This window comes from Haemorhous mexicanus, chromosome 2 (assembly GCF_027477595.1).
Source record: "Haemorhous mexicanus isolate bHaeMex1 chromosome 2, bHaeMex1.pri, whole genome shotgun sequence".
NCBI lineage: Eukaryota > Metazoa > Chordata > Aves > Passeriformes > Fringillidae > Haemorhous > Haemorhous mexicanus.
In genome coordinates, this window is record NC_082342.1 from 98,579,554 (window position 1) to 98,596,340 (window position 16,787).

The window sequence follows — 16,787 nt, forward strand, 5'->3', positions numbered from 1 at the left end:
ATACTAGTTTTCAGACATTCTGAAATGGAAAAGTATTCTTGGTTCATTGTGTTTATCCAGAAACAAGAGGTCTTTTCTGTGACACATTATCCAGACAATGGCAGACTTCTAGATCAGGAGAAGACTGCAGATTAAGGTGGTATCTCTCAGGCTGTACATGCTATATGGATAGGAATTGAGTCTACTTTCTCTAGACTCTTCTAACCTTTTTCTGCTGCAATAATAGAAACCATAATTATTTCCTCAGACAAATCACCTAGCATGGGCTGAATGGCAACTGTATTGCCAGCAGTTCTGTCTGCTCCTGTGTAATTTTTTGTATAGGGCATCTGTGGCTAGCCAAGAAAGGGCGTTTTTGTAATGAATTGCATAGAACTCTTACTAGCAGTGCTTCCTCCCACTTTCTGCCCCTACAGCAAGAGATTCAGAGCTGCAAGTAGTCTGTAGTGAAAGTGTAAGTTTGCCAATGACACTAAACTGGCAAGAGCTGTTGACTCCCTTGAGGGCAAAGAGGCCATGCACAGAGATGGACAATCAACAATTCTGTGAAGTTTAAGAAGTGTTGTATTCTGCACCTGGGATGGAGCAACCCTGCATGTGCAGACAGACTGGGGAATGAGAAGCTGGAAAGCAGTGCCATGGAAAGAGACCTGGGGGTCCTGGTCGATGGCAAGTTGACCATGAGTCAGCAGTGCCCTGGCAGCCAGGAGGGCCAACCCTGTCCTGGGGGGCACCAGGGACAGCATGGCCAGCTGGGCAAGGGAGGGCATTGGGTATCAGGAAAAGCTTTATCACCCAGGGGGTGGCTGGGCACTGGAACGGGCTCCCCAGGGAAGTGATCACAGCACCAAGCCTGTTTTCACTTAGAGTGTTTGGACAACAGTCTCAGGCACATGGTGTGATTCTTGGGGTGTCCTGCACAGGGCACGGAATCAGACTTCATGATCCTGATAGGTCCCTTCAACTCCACATATTCTATCAGAGGCTGATGACTCTCCTGTGTTTAGAGATCTGATCTGAAAATTAGTCACAGACAGTTACCCTCACTCCCTATTAATTAAAGCAATTATGTAAAAAGATATTAATCTCTTTCTGAGAAGTGTGCTAAAGCTTAATTGACTAAGTTTTAATGATTTGAGAATTTTACTTTAAAGATGTAGAAGTTTGAAGCCTTATATAATCATTCCTCCGGCATTTACAGGTAAAAGATAAAAGCTGAAAACACAGCTTTTTGTATTACTCATGGTTTGTAAGATTTTAGCTTTTGCCACAAAGAAAGTATATATATTTCATTGTACAAATAGGAAGAAGATGGAGATATGATTATTATCTTTATTAAATTGCTTAAGACAAAAAGCTGAGCTGCTTAGGGGGAAAAGGCCTGGGATTTAATCACAGAAGCACAAGTAGGGATTTAATTTGCAATCCACAGTTGAGATGTTAGCTTTGCCATAGCCTGCTCTACCTGATAATAAGGGAAAATTATTTACTAGCTATCAAAGGGATACCTGCCTTTGACAGGACAGTACTTTTCATACACATACATTACATTTTGTTGTTCTCCAAGTTTGAGTCAATCACAATAGAGGGCATTTGGCAAGCTTTAGTCCTCCCAATGTACATCTAAATATCTGTATTATTTGTCAGTTGTAACTATATTCCTGTGACTTTCAGTGCTTAAACTGGAGAATGTGGAATGAAACACTGATGTGTGAAACTACCTGCTTCACAAATCATATTGAAAATATGTCACTTAGGAAGTAAGTGAAGAAAGGATTCACACAGTGAATGGATGTCAAGGACACTGGACGAATGATAACAGTATTGATAACAATAAATTGTTACCAATCTAAAGCTTCCACAGCTCTGCTGTCCTTACCAACACTTTTGGAAAGAAATAGGTCACCAGAGAATGAGTAGACTTGAATATACATATTTACTTGTACTGAAATACTAACAACATTTCACAAAACTTGATGCCTATACATTGGTGACATATATAAAGGAAATGTCTTCATAAATTTTCCTCTTAGGCACCTAGATGTGGGGTTGCAAACTTGTGTATTTTCTTTTTCTCAGACACAGAAGTTAAGAATCTATGTCAATTTTTTCTGAACAAGTGGAAAAAAGAGAAAACGTTGTGCCTTCATCTCAATAGACTAATGATAAGAAATTCTCCCGGGTTAGGTAAAATCATACCTTCTTGGAAGGAGCATACTTCCCCTTCAAAATCCACATGAATACTCACTCTGCCAATCTAAGCAGGGGTGATTGGTTAGGATTTATTCTACCTTTTGTTCTGAAGGTGAAATGATTCCCCTTTGCATGGAATAATTTAATATCAACGATACCAATTAAGAGAAATAACATCACGACCTAGCAAAATCTGAGTATTGTTCCTCCACACTGAGTAAGAGAAAATTCTGTCCTTGCTCATAAATATTTAATATGAAATGCTTAAACATGTAATTGTCTCTTCCTTATATAAGGAATGTCCTATATGTTGAATAGTCAAAAATATTTGGATATCCTGCTAAGGAGTGCTGTTTTGTGATTAAAGGATTGAATTTGGTTTCATGAGGTTTACTTTCAAATCTCAGGCTCTGCACATGACCATTCAGTTTCAGTCTGTCTTGCAAAGTAAAATTTTCACTTCCAGAAATCACAGAGAACAGAAAAGACTCGTGTGTCTGTGTATTATCACTTATCTGGTCTCAAGTCTCATTTTATATGGGGTAAAAACAAATCCCTGTGTAACAATACAGCTGCAGTTTCAATTCCTCTTCCCAATCTTCGAGGAATCACCTTACCTAGGTTCTCACGTGTTACAGCTTTGCAGAGCCAAAAATTTCTCTTGTTTCATGTGAGGTATTTTGCATGAAATTGTATACTATATGAGCTGGGTCATTGTTTGAGCCAGCAGGGGCTAGTGTTGTATTTAAAAAAAGGCCAGGCTCAACGACCAAGAAAAGAAAGTTGTTGCCATTTGATTTTTTTTTTGTAGTTGCCCTTCTGAAAGACAATGCTCTCAGTTCAGTTCACAATAACTTTTCAGCACATCAGAAAACCAGAAATGTGTTCTACTGTAATTCTGGATGAGCTTTTCTCACAAAGAGGTCAGAAGCCAAAAGGACATAAGTGTTCTCAGGCCTTGAAATTACTCCTCCAAGAGAGAGGGAGGCATGCTGGGGGACCTCTCTGTATTGCTCTTATATTGGCAAGGAGGCTTTCATCTCCAAGGCTGATGATCCCATACAGAAACTCCCTGATTTCCATAGGTAACTCTCCCTGATTTTAAAATGGCCCACTATTTTACTTTCTGGTTTTAGTTAAGATTGTCGATGGGTTATAACTTCTGAAAATAAAGGAAACTGCACATTATAGAGTGCTGTTCTAGGCCATGTCTTCAACTTTCATGAAATTCTGTTGAGTTGTTTTTTTTACCACCATATCATTGTAGATAAATAAAATACTAAACACGATAAAAAGAAAGGAGGAGTCTTCTAGGAACCTAATATGCATTATGCAAGAGGTGATAAAAATATCAGAAGTAGCACATGACAACTTCTAGTTTTACACAACTTGTAAGGAGTCATCTCTGACGACTGCCATCTTATTTCTTTGCATGAAAGGTTAAATAAATTTTTGCCAGCTGTTACCCTAGAAAATAGATGAGCACTTGAAGTACATAAAAAAGGCAAATTGTAAAAACACACACGTATGTTTGCTTGTATTTCTTAGCTAATTTCAATCCATCTACTTATCATTGAACTATTCATATGAAACTGCACTTAGTATACAGTAGCTTCCTAGCTCATAAAATATTGATTCAGGTTTTTTATCGTATATCTTTCTTGAACTTTGATCTTTCATACTTACTGCTCCCTTGATGAAATATTTAGAAGTACATTTTCCATGTGAAAGGTAAATTTAGAGTTTTTTATGGTACCCTCTGTTAATGCACTAGCTTCAACCCACATGAGACCCAAGCTGAACTCTATCTTGGTCACGTTTAGTTGATCATTGAATTTGCAGAAATCTTCCATTCCAAAGCAACTTTTATTTTAAGGTAAAGGTTATTTTTTTTTGACCTGGTTGGAGTGGTTTACAACACTTTCTCAACAGGTACATTGTATGAGACTTGAGAAGATACATCCTAAGAACTAACTTTAATAGTTACTTCCCAGCAGATGAAAATGTATAAACTATATGATAAAACAACATTCCTAACTTAAAAAACCAACCAACCAAAATCAACCACAAAACCTTCAAAAAACCTACAGAAAACATTCTACATATATTTATAGACAGTGAATGTTATTGAGTAATTTTGTCAAAGCAAGCAAAACTACTGTAATAACTCCTTTACCAATTTCATCAATTTGAACACTTAGCATAAGAAAAAAACATTCTCTTGAGGTTGAGAACTGATGAAGTCTTAGTTCATAGCTCACTCAACATACAGAATTGAATTTGGCATACAAGAACAAGCATGGTCCGGCTAAAGCTTTTTACAGGTCTGGAGGACTCAAGGGTTCTGTCCACCATAGTTTCTCTGATAGCTGAATGTCTCTTGTCTCAACCTAGACACTAACTTTCACAAAGCTTGTAGAAACTCAGTTAATTTTGAGACCTTTATCTCCTTGTTGTATTTTGGCTAAAGGCTGCCAAGATTCTTAGGAATAGAGACATAGGGTGGCAGACAGACATACATGTATACAGAGCAAGAACAAACACCTGCTTCTGTTATAGCGTAGCTGTGTAAATTAGAATATGATTCTAAAATCAGTGGAGCAGTAGGTACTTAAGAAAATGAACAATGAATAATAAGAGAAGGCATCCTGTTGGCATCCTTTTGTATTTCAAAAGTATGACTTGGGATTCTTCCCAAAGAGATGGCACATCAACAGGCCAATGGAAGTTTATCCTCACGAAGGCATGTAGCATGGACAACAAACAGGAGGAGCTAGAAACTGTGCAGTTGTAAAACTATCATTAGTTGAAATCATGGAAAGCATTAGTTTTGCAGCTGGACTCAATGATCTTAATGTTGTTTTCAAACCTAAGTAATTCTATGATCACGTATTGCTTATTTTGAATATGCTGCTCGCAGTTGTCGATTAAGACAAGCTGTTTGGACAGATAGCAGTAAAGAAGCAGAGAAAACAGTCTAGAGATTTTCTCACTCCAAATTTTAAATTCACAAAATTTTGTGTTTAGGAAATATTACTACGGGGAGAAATTTCTATATGAAGTGTACTGAATATTTTCAATAGGAATTTTTTTTTTTTTTAAATCAGAAAAGTAATGGAGTAAAGTACTCAAAAAGTATTGGAGTCAGTGTTGTTGTTGAGATGCAGAACCAGGATTTAGTTTAATTTTAAAAATATTTTTCACTGCATGGGTCTCTGTCCAAGCATTATTTAGGGGAAGAATAAGGACTGTATCCCCAAATACAGAATTTCATGGAAATGAAATGATCAAACTTTAAAAGACAGTCTTCAAAGCAAAGCACATCTACCAGCCATATATTTAATTCAAAGTATTTTTATAGTTTGATAACATAAACTCATTTTTCACACAATTTAACATCTGTGTTTATTTTACTGAGACAGCTGGAATGTTAAAAGAACATTTAAACTTGTGTCATACAAACATTTTGGTAGAAGAAAAGTTGGTATCTCAGACAAAACCTGAAGACTTTTATCTCAGACAAGTCTTATCTCAGACAAAACCTGAAGCTTTTATATGTCATTTGTATTCTATATGTGTTTTTTTATGAATACAACAGACCTTTTAAAAAACATCAAACCAATCAAGGTTTTTGTTCTGCATTTTTTGCCCACTTTATCAGTTTCCAAGGTAAGAAAGTTTTGATGCAGAAAGAATACACACCACAGAAGCACAGGAGCACAGAGAACTGTCTTACCTTCTGGCTCCCTGATCTTACGTCCTGCTGCAGATTTTCGTAGCACACTCCTTCCTGAGTTGAACAAGCTAGTTAACTCATCAAGGGGACTGGTCAATGACCTTGCGTTTGTAGGGCTGTATGAAAATGAAGACGATGAATTTGAGTTCAATTTCCTGTGCTCCGCTCTTGCCACCTTTGGGGAGTAAGGCAGTTTGGAAAATGGAGAAGACGAGCATCCAAGCTGAGCAGGATTGGTTCTCTGAGGTACTTTTGGCAGATCTGAATTTGTACCTGCTTTCCCTGCACTAATCAGAAAACTAGCACAAGTCTCTGGAGGAGATGCAAAATGTGTGGAAGCCCGGTAGGAAGCAGGAGGTGGTACAGGAGGAGGGGGTGGTGGCAGTGGAGGAGGTGGTGTGGAAGGAGGAGTCACTTTGGTGGAAACACTGAACACAATCAAGCCTGGAGATACTGGTCTTTCATTATCCCCTTTCTGGCCTTTGGAGTACTGGGGTGATAATGGACTTGATCCTTCTGACTGCACAGGGTATTTTAGGTTGGTTTCCAAAACAGGAAGCTTTTTGACCTCCAGTGGTGTTAAAGGTGATTCATCAGAAGCAGGTGAACATGTGACAGGGGTTGGAGGGAATACAAGAAGTGGTGGTCTGTGGGGGAGCAAGTTAGGGAAAGGGGCTGGAATGTCACATGAGTCTTTATAGATCAAAGCTGCTTGACTGTTTCCATCCAATGTCCCATCTTCAATATTAATATTTTTTTTGCTTTCAAATAACAGAGGAGGAGATCCAGTCACTACTGGAATTAATCCATTACCATTGCTTCCTTCTTCTGGTAGAAAATACTTCATTTCTTCATATACAGACTCTCCTTGTTCTGGACTCTCCACTTCAGCAGAACTGCTTTTCACTGCATTCCCTACCATTTCAATATAGACGGGCTCATTTTCCTCCTCTTCTTGTGACATAAAGAGATTCAACACACCATGTTGTGGTCCATCAGTAGAAGCTGCTCTCTGTACTGTCACAGTGTCATAGACACCTGGTTTAACTACTGTGCTTGCCTTTTTTACATCCCCAGGCTTTTGGCCAGGTATTTCTTCATAAGAGCCACTAAGTTTTGTATTTGGACTTCGCTTTGGTTTTCTGGGAGGTATTTTCTTCATGGTACTATAGTCATCACTGTGTGGTCTTGGACGGGTCAGTACTAGGAAAGTGAAAAAGGTCTATGTTATTAACAAGTTAAAGTCAGTTTTTTCTTACACTGGTCTAGTACTTTAAGCCCTCAAATGTTGCCCATTTAGTTCTACAATGAGCATCAGTCACAAATATGGGACTCCAAGCAAAAGTGTAAATACTTCTAGGTATAAAATATGGAATTTTCAGCTACCCAACCACAGGCCTTTACTACCTGGGCATATAATCTGATTTTGTAATCTCTACTGCCACTAAAAGATGAGAACTCGCACCTGAGAAAGTATATTTTGAATCCAAAATATACTTGTGTACTGCAAGATCTGTAACACATGGAAATAAGTGCTTGTTTCTCCTGTTGCTCCAAGGGAGAGGGGCGTGCTTTCAATCAGGAGTCAGCATAGTGCTACTTTGACACATGTGTGACTGCCAGTAACTCAAATACCCCTCTTTTATGTAATATCTCTAAATCTCTAATTATAGGATGATATTATGTCCCTCTCTTCTTCCATATTTCAGGTGTGGAAATAATTTATAACTTTAGGGAATCCCATAGCCTAAGGGCAAATCCCCAAGTGAGTATGCATTTAACTAAACTAGATGTCTCTTTATAGCCTCCAGGCATGTATGGAGTGAAGAGACTAGTTACCTAGATGAGTGGTCTTTTAAGATGGTATAAATCAAAATTTATACCATCAAAATTAGATGGTATAAATCAGAGCTGGTTTTGGACAAAAACACAAAACTGACATAATTCTTGGAAAATGAGTATATGGCAGACAAACTTGCCCTATTCTTTCATACATATAAGAGCTCCAAAATTGTTTTGTGAGTATATGTAAGCATGATTTTTAAGACCACACACACACACACACAAACACACATATATATATGTGTATATATATATATATATATAAATTTTTGTTCTTTCAAAACACCTCTGCTAGAAGTTCTTGGTTAAATCTCTTTTGGATTTGGACACAGAAAGATTTAATTACTACAGACCTCCTTAAACCATACTAATTAAAAATTATATTGGGCATAGTTCATGGCTCCTTATGTAGAGCTTGAAGGAAGAGGTTAAGGAAAATGGACTTTCACCTAATGAACTGGACATGAGAACAGTAATTATTTTGAGAGAGGGAGCTGCAAAGATTTCTATCCATTGTGTGCCAGACTAGGGAGTTATAGAGAGCTTTAAACCCAACCTGAAGGATCTTCCTTGATAAAACTTGAGGATCATTTACACAAACATGACAAGTCAGGCTTATCAAGGAAAGCAGAATGCATTCCTTTCTTTCATCTCCCACCCATTCATTTCAAAGGTAAAGGAGAATAGAACAAGTGAATTCAAAACTATGCTATATGTGCACTACAATGCACTGAGACACTTTGGGACACTTGCAGCACTTTTCTTCTAAACAAAAATCACTATAACCAAATTAGGGCCAAAAAAAACCCAAAACCAAAAACCCCAAACAAACAAACACTGAATTCATATGAGCATAGAGACAATGTGGGAGAAAGTTTAATGCTTAAGTCAGTGATATTCAAGATTCTAGCATTCTGTATTAGTGATGCAAGATATTCTAACAATTTAAAAGATGAAATAAAATGGTCAGTGGGGTAGAATAGCTCATGTTGACACCTTTCTAGTTTCTGGAGAGATTTCTCCAAATAGGTTTTGATTGTTGTTAAATTGGGCAATTAGAACACATGAGTATTATTTGCTGATTTGGGAACAAATGACAAATTGGCTGATTTTATTTACTGCCACTGAAATATTTCAAGGAAGCAGGACCTCTCAAAGGCATTTGACTGTGTTTAAAAGGATCAAAGTGGGAAGAATAAATCAATAACTCAGAGTAACATTTGTGACTGTCTCTGCCTTTATGTCTAACCTTCATTAGCGGTTTCCTTAGAAGCTGCCGACAAGCAAGCACTAACAGCCTCGTAGGAGGCACTCAGTCGTGTGTTGGGGTCCCTCTTTGGCTTGGGAGGAGGCTGTTTCCTTGGTGATGGCAGGCTATTGCTGTCGTCCATGCTGAAAACAGAGTGCAGGGAGGGGGATCTGATGGATGACCCAGCCGCAGAATGCACCAAGCCATCCACTGCCATGGGGACAGGCACGGAGCTGGAGTGAAAGTGCTTAGACGTTCGACAGCCGGCAAAGCTGTCCTCAGAGACCTTCCCACCCTTGTCCTCAGCTCTGAAAACACAGAAAAGAGGCCCAGATGCATTATTCAAGCAATAACAATGAACCTGTTCATGCAAATGTAACAACAGCTTTTTGGTAAACAATCTCACAACTCCCCTGCTGTGTCGAGGGGATGTGGGTAGTAATCTTCTGACAAACAAATCCAGATCAAGCTGCTAGCTTTCTTCCATTTCCTGTTTCATGATAAATCAGGACACCGGCCCTTTTTCACACAAATGCAGCCTTGCTTAAGCAGTCTCATATTGTTGACCAGACATTCACTGAATGAATTGTTCACACTTTGATTGCTACACACAATCAAAAGCTGGGTTTTTAATCTGAATGATAATTTCTGGGAAATCCATTTAAATAGAAAGTTACTGAGGCAGCAAATGCTGAGCCTTTATCATTATTTTCTAAAAAGACAACTATAAATTCTATTTAGATAATGTGAATCTTTAAAATATTAGATGACCTCTTTAACCAGCTACATTGGCTGCTCGAGCAATTCCACCCAGATATCCCTATGTCTTCTAGTTTAAACTTAATTATTAGTTATTACTTTTAATAATAATTTTTATTATTGTGATATTATGTTTGGTTGTTTCAATTACAATCCAGTTTTTCTGTTTTTCCCCTCCCTTTGTTTTTTGCTATTTGAATACATATTGAGAAATAACCTTCCAGCTGCTTCTGACAAATTGATTTTTAACAAAAATTCTTCTAACAGTTTATTCCTCCAAGAATCAAACCATTGAGACCCTTTTAACTTAAGAGTAGTAATGTAATAGATAGAATATGTCTACACTGACATTTTTCAAACAAATCCTCAAGCATTTGTTATTTTAAATTGTATTTCTGCATGGCAAATCACCAGCATAGCTGAAATTCATGCACAGGATATAGCCAGCTGCCCATGAAGCAAATGAAATAGCAAAAGATGAAAGCATGGTGCTCAGTGGATAATTTGTTTTCACTGTAATGTTTAATTACAGTCTTTCCTACAAAGGCATTTCCTCCAATATGTAATCACTGGGATATTTGAAGCTAATTAAGCAGATGCACTGCCATTTTCACTTTTATTAAAGTCACTGACAAAAGCAATGATAGCAAAGGGAGTTGTTCTGGATGAAAATTAAGTTCTTATGGAAAAATAAACATTTATATGTCCAGCAAGTTATAGACACATTCTTTCCATTGACACATACTGATTAACTGCAAATGCTAACTCTGCCCATTCATCTGCCTAAGAGAGAAATCAGGAACTCAGTTCCTACAGAATGGCTCTCCAGCATTGACTGGGTTTGTAAAATAGATACTCCTGAAAATTCTGAAATGAGTTAAAAAAAAACAACACTTCTCCATTTTTAAATGAAAGCATCCTCCTCACAATCAATCTGCTTGTTTCAGTGAGAAATCAGGATTTATTAGTGTGGAATTTACTGTATTTTAACACTTTCCTAGCTGCTTTTCATTACCTTGGCAATTTCTCAGTGTTTGTATTTTAAAACTCAGGAATTTTTCTTCTGCTTGTTTGGTCTGATGAAGTTAAACTATAATCTATCACAGAATTAGAAGTATTTCTGTAAAAAATAAGTGTCTCAGAGACTTGAATAAGTTCCTCTAAGCTCGGTGCCTCCTGAATAGGATATGGTGGTCTCCTTAATTTTCTATTTGATATACAGGAAAAAATATGACCTAATATTGCTCTGGGATGAGCATATGCTTGAGAAACCTTTTACAATCCTTCCATAATTTCTTTTGCTTTCTAAGCAAGGAAGGAATTCAGAAAACCTGGAGAGATTCATTAATTCTTCACAGCAGGTGTTTCTCATCTTACCTTTTCTGGCCTTCTTCTGGCCTGTTTCTAGACTCTCCCTTTTCCCTGTGGTAGGCAGCGTTCATCTCGTTGCGGAGCCGGTCATTTTCCCGAGCAATGTCAGAGGCATTCTGAATCACCAAGTCGTCATATGTTTTCAATCCCATATCCTCAGCATTCTGCAAGAAGCTTTTGATTGAGGTGACCTCTTGCTGTTTGATGCTCATCTTCTGTAGCAGGCGCTGGCGAGCTAGAAATCCTCTTACAACTGCCATAGTGGAAGGAGAAAATATGGACCAGTGAAAGACAACTGACTGGGGAATTAATATCACTGTGTGTTCTGCTGTAAGCATGAGCAAGCCACAATCAGTCAATATCTTACACAAGTTAGGAAAGAAATCTGATGGCATCTAAATAACAAAGTAAAATGGAACTCTTTCTGTTTTCTACTGCCACTGCTTAAAACAATGTAGTGACAGTAAATTAATAAATTGGAGCTGTCAGAACTCAAAATGTTTATTTTCACTGAAAGCTATTTTTTATTACATTACAACACAGATGTAATAAAATGTATACAGCTTACATATGCATAATGTAAGATGTATACATAGATGTGTACTACAGATTGTGAAAGCATACATTAACACTGCAAAGGTCAAAAGATTGTTTCACAATAAAAACCTGGAAAAGATTGTTTCACAATAAAAGCCTGGATAAATTAATGGCAGTGAATGCAGAGGGAATTAAATGATTGCTGTTGTTCATCTTTAAAAAATGCTGTAAGTGTTTCAATGTACCTAATATCCCAACAAAAACATACCCAATATAAGGGGTTTTTTTGTTTGACATAAAGACCTTTCCCTGCTCATTTCCTTTCAGCTAAAACAATTAGATTATTTTAATGCAAATTTCTCAAATGTCTCTGTCACATGATATCTGCATTTTTCAGTTAAAAGTTTTCATCTACATTGCATCAGCTTCATTTATCTATTAGACTTTTTCTTCACACAGATTTATACTGGGAAAAGATTTTAGTGCATCTCCTATAATAGCTTTGTCTATCACTTTCCTACATAAGTACATTCATTTCAACAAAGGCTACCCAAATAGCACCCAGTATGCTGGATTTTCTGAAGTACAGTTGATCAGAAACAAAGGGCACAGGGGCCTCTGTGGCCATAATAAATTGGGCAGCATTTTAATCCCAGTGCCTGCAACAGGTGGTGTCAATGTTCTTTGAACCTATGTTTTGGCTTAGAAGGCAGAAAGATGCTAACTGAAAGTACTATATTTGTGTGGGTGTTTGTTGTTTTTTTTTTTTTATGTTCCACAAGATCATATTTCCTTCCAGATGTAGAACCACTGCTGTGTATCTCATAGGGAAGAACCTGTTTTAGAATTATTTGTCTGTTGCCTTAAATACTCTTGATTGTCATCAATCTACATGAAAAAAAACAACAAACTTCATCACTGCTTCTTATGGTTACTCTCTTTCTGGTCAAGTGAAAGTTTTTCATCAGTGAAGTTAGCAGACAATAGCCTGGGTATGATGTTTGTTTGAGTTTGGGGGAAGATGCCAAGAGTGTTGATTGCAGGATTATAAAGTTTAAATGCATTAGGTATTTACAACAACATAATTAAATTTCAGATTTAGGATTACTGCAGAACAACATTAAATGATGAAGAGTCATGCTAAAATAATCTAAAGGAAAAATATCAACAGATAAAAATACAATTAGTCTTCTATGACTATAAAATGTTATTGAATATAATAAACAGCTAAAGCATAGGGTAATGGAAGGAACTTTCTACCATCTTCTAGTGCCTTGTTTAGACACTAAAAAAAAGATTTATTTTATAGAGATTTTTAGTGCCCAGCTGACAAGATGTAAGAAAGGCTATTACTATTATTATTATTATTATTATTATTATTTATAATAATAATAGTAATAATGTAATACTGCTTCTATCCAAAATTCACTGCGTTTGAAAACCTTCAAATTCAGATAACTTGAAATAATTTCTGATAACAATTTATGATGGACAGCTTTGAAGGTTTATACTTTTATAATCACAACCATTCAATGCCTTTAATTACATTCCATAAAATCTGACTTCTTTAAACTCTGAAACATTAATGCATACACCCAATTTACTTGAAAAGGAAATGAATAGTACAGCTATTGTTGACAATTTTTTGAGAGTATTCATAATAAAGATGTTACTGAGTCTGAATCTAAAGTTTATTGTTGCAAAAAGAATGAATACATGCATAGAATATTTTCAAAGTTCACTGCTCACAAATATAAAAATTTTAAAAGAGCTCAATAATAAAAAAATGCTTTTTCCTAAAATATTCTCTTTAAACCTATCTTCTGCAGAGCAAAAATAAGCATCAAATCCTGGTTGACTTTGGAAAAAAATCTGTATTTTAAAATAACATTTTACAAGGGTCTATGTGTCTGTGTGTGCTTTTAACTTGATGAAAAATCAAACAAAAAAAAAGACTTGTAAAACCACCAAATAAAGAAATTAAGAGATCAGTTCTCTGATAGGATTGTTAGCAGGCATGAATGAGCAGCTTAGAGTAGCCTGCTAGAATGGTCCAGTAAAATGAGATCCAGTAGAGCTAATTGTAACATTTAGAGACTGTACAACTACTCTGAATTATGCACTTTCACCAAAATGAAGAAGAAACATTCAATAAAGCTTTATTAGGAAGGGCTGGCAGATAGACATCCCTCTTTTGCACACTTTTTCATTAACTGAGTAGTTCAGGTTTTTCATTAAATGATACACATTTCTCCACACTTCCTTCTCTATAGAACATTTGAAAGATTTTGGTTTTGGTTAAACACAACAATTTTATAACCTAAAAAACTGCTGTGAAATGAAACTCTCAGATCCTAGAATTTTACTGCTCAGTTTCATCAACTGCTGTTGGGTACTGGGTACTATGATTGCCTTGTGAATTTGCTCCTCATTTATGTAGATCTAAAATAATTCTCATTATGCAAATTAAAATAATTGATGTTAGCACCCACAGGGCAGAAAAATATCTAGTACTTTAGAGTTCATCTAAGGATGAGGACTGGAATAACCAAAATTCCAGCAGACCATGGATCTGGATTATGTGAGGAATTTATTAACTATTGTGTATACAATGTATTCCAGGTAATTCCTCATCTACATGAACTCTGATGGTAGAACTTTCAGCATGATTGCCCTTCTTATGGGTACAAGCAATTTTCACAGCGATTCAGGTCAAAATGTATCATATTTAGCTCTCATACCTGAAGAAAAAAATAGGAAAAATTTCTAAACTCACTGATACATTTTTAAGTAAAAGTGTTTCTACACATGCTTTCACTTTAGTTTGACCCCTTTCTTTGCTTGTGTAAGATAAGTTTCAGGATACCAGGAAGGAGTTGTGTGGTTTGCTTTGTTTTGGTTTTTTTAGAAGAAGGGATTGCTAGTTAGACTTGAAGTAAAAAGAGTTGATAGGCATTTTGAGCAAGACCTGTTTCCCCTTAAATCTAAGCTCTTATCTAAGTATATGAAGTTACATTTAAAGCCTGATACAGAAATTGCAATAATAGAATCAGAATATTCTGAATTGGAAGGCACCCACAAGGATCATCAAAGTCCAACTCTTGGCCCTGCACAGGACACCCCAAGTGTCACACCCTGTGCCTGGGAGCATTGTCCAAACAGTTCTTGAGCTCTGTCAGGCTTGGTGCTGTGACCACTTCTCTGGGGAGCCTGTTCCAGTGCCCAACAAGCCTCAAAATTTCATTATGATCCTTTGGGTCCTGTCACTGCTCAGCAGTGAGAAGAGATCAGTGTCTTCCTCTCTACTCCTCCTCATGAGAAAGCTGTAGGCTGCTGTTAGGTCATTCCTCAGTGTCCCCTTCTCCAGGCTAAACAGGCCAAGTGACTTCAGCCGCTTCTTGTACAGCTTCCCCTCAGGGCCTTCCACCATTTTCATAGCCCTCCTTTAGATGTTTTTAAGGAGATCTATTTTTTGTTATATTGTGATTATTGACTAGTTTGACTGCTATTCAGTATGTTTTCAGGAGAAACCTAGCTTCCAAAGTCCCCTGCACGTAAAGGGTGAGGGGACAGAAGTGCATTGGGACTGACACCATTACTCACAGAGCATCACTATGGCAGTGTAAAGTATATGGATATCCATTTTAGGATAACATAAGAACAATGGACTCGTACTCTGTTCCATTCCAAATCTGCCAGAGCCCTTTGGGAATGCTAATTCTACAAGTTTACAATTGCACCTGTTTGCAAAAGGCAGCTTCTTTCATGAGCTGATGACACAAACTTGATGTCTAACTACTGCTTATTCATCCAAGTTCCTGATTTTCTCAGGTTCCCCAGATCATAAAAAAGTATGTAGATGAGCCATAGCTTTAAACATACACTTTTGGCAAAAATGACCTTTCAAGTTACTCTAATTAAGGAGGATAGAAGCAAAACCAAGAAAAAGATTTTGTAAGGAGCCAAAAAGCCCTATTATTGTCATTCTTCAGGCAGGCTTTGATCATCTGTTTTTTACTTCTGCAAAACACGGACATATCTGACGAGGTTTTAAATTTTGGAGAAGGGTTATATTGAAGCATTCTGTTTGCAAATTAGATTCTGAAAGGTAAATATTTCCTTTCTAAGTCAGCACAACAAGGGAAAGAGCATAAACTGTTACTACTTTTCAAAATCCATAAATGCAATAGGGTAATTTGCAGTAAAAAATCACACCAAAGTTATAAACTCAGCTGAGCTGTGGTGTCTTTTACCTGTCATTCTCCATGTTAATTTCTGAACTGTTACCATTTGGATTTCACTTGCTTCAGGTTTTCTCTTGACTGCCTCTTTTTCACTACATGCTTACAGCATGGAACAGATAATTAAAATGAAAGGGGTTTATATTTCTTAAGTCTGCAATGTTATGTGTCTGACAATAAAGAAGATAAGATTTTGTAATTTTAATTTCCTTAAAATAGGTGAAAATGGGAATTGTTGCAGACATCAGCCAATTAGGTAAATAATGAATGGTGTGAAGGAAGCTTCTTCAAACAAAGCAATATTCGTATTTTCAGCAGTTATTTGAGACTGATAGAAAATGGACCATAAGTAACAGGAAATCATGAGGCAATGGATAGTACCTCCTTTTAAAAATATGTCAAAAAATGTCAGTGACCAGAGGAAAAATGCAGGCGTAAAATGGGGAAAAATAAACACAAAACATAAAAACATCTAGTCAAATAAGAAAGTAGTAAGAAAAGGGGGAAAATAAGGAGAACTAAACACACTCACTTATTAGCTTTGTTTTTAGTGTTGATATATTTGAAAATATTCCAATTTGGTATCACTGTTAAAATATTTTATATGCAAAAAATAAAGTAAAGGTGATATTAATATCTTGAAAAATCACTGAACTTACTCAAAAAAGAAAATATTCAGGATCCTCTAAGTTTTAATTACATTCAAGACTTAGTCATGAAATTATTTGTTTGACCGACAGAAAGTGCAATGCTATCATCTCAAAAATCTGTGTATACCTGTAGGGAAATGTATAAAATACAGCAACTATTCAAAGTGGAGAAAATCTCTTTGCTATGCAATGTTCTGCTCCGTGTACAA

The 16,787-nt window shown here is 36.6% G+C and overlaps 1 protein-coding gene across 1 annotated transcript in view; it reads right to left on the reverse strand.

Annotated features, from left to right (window-relative positions):
* The window catches only part of MYO16 (myosin XVI), a 259,909-nt gene that overhangs the window by 33,099 nt on the left and 210,023 nt on the right, over positions 1 to 16,787 (reverse strand). Inside the window, exons 29-31 of the mRNA XM_059839709.1 lie at positions 11,157 to 11,403; positions 9,021 to 9,328; positions 5,930 to 7,132 (exon numbers count right to left, since the gene is read on the reverse strand). Of these exons, the coding sequence (XP_059695692.1) occupies positions 5,930 to 7,132; positions 9,021 to 9,328; positions 11,157 to 11,403 (1,758 nt within the window). The remainder of the gene's footprint in view (positions 1 to 5,929; positions 7,133 to 9,020; positions 9,329 to 11,156; positions 11,404 to 16,787) is intronic.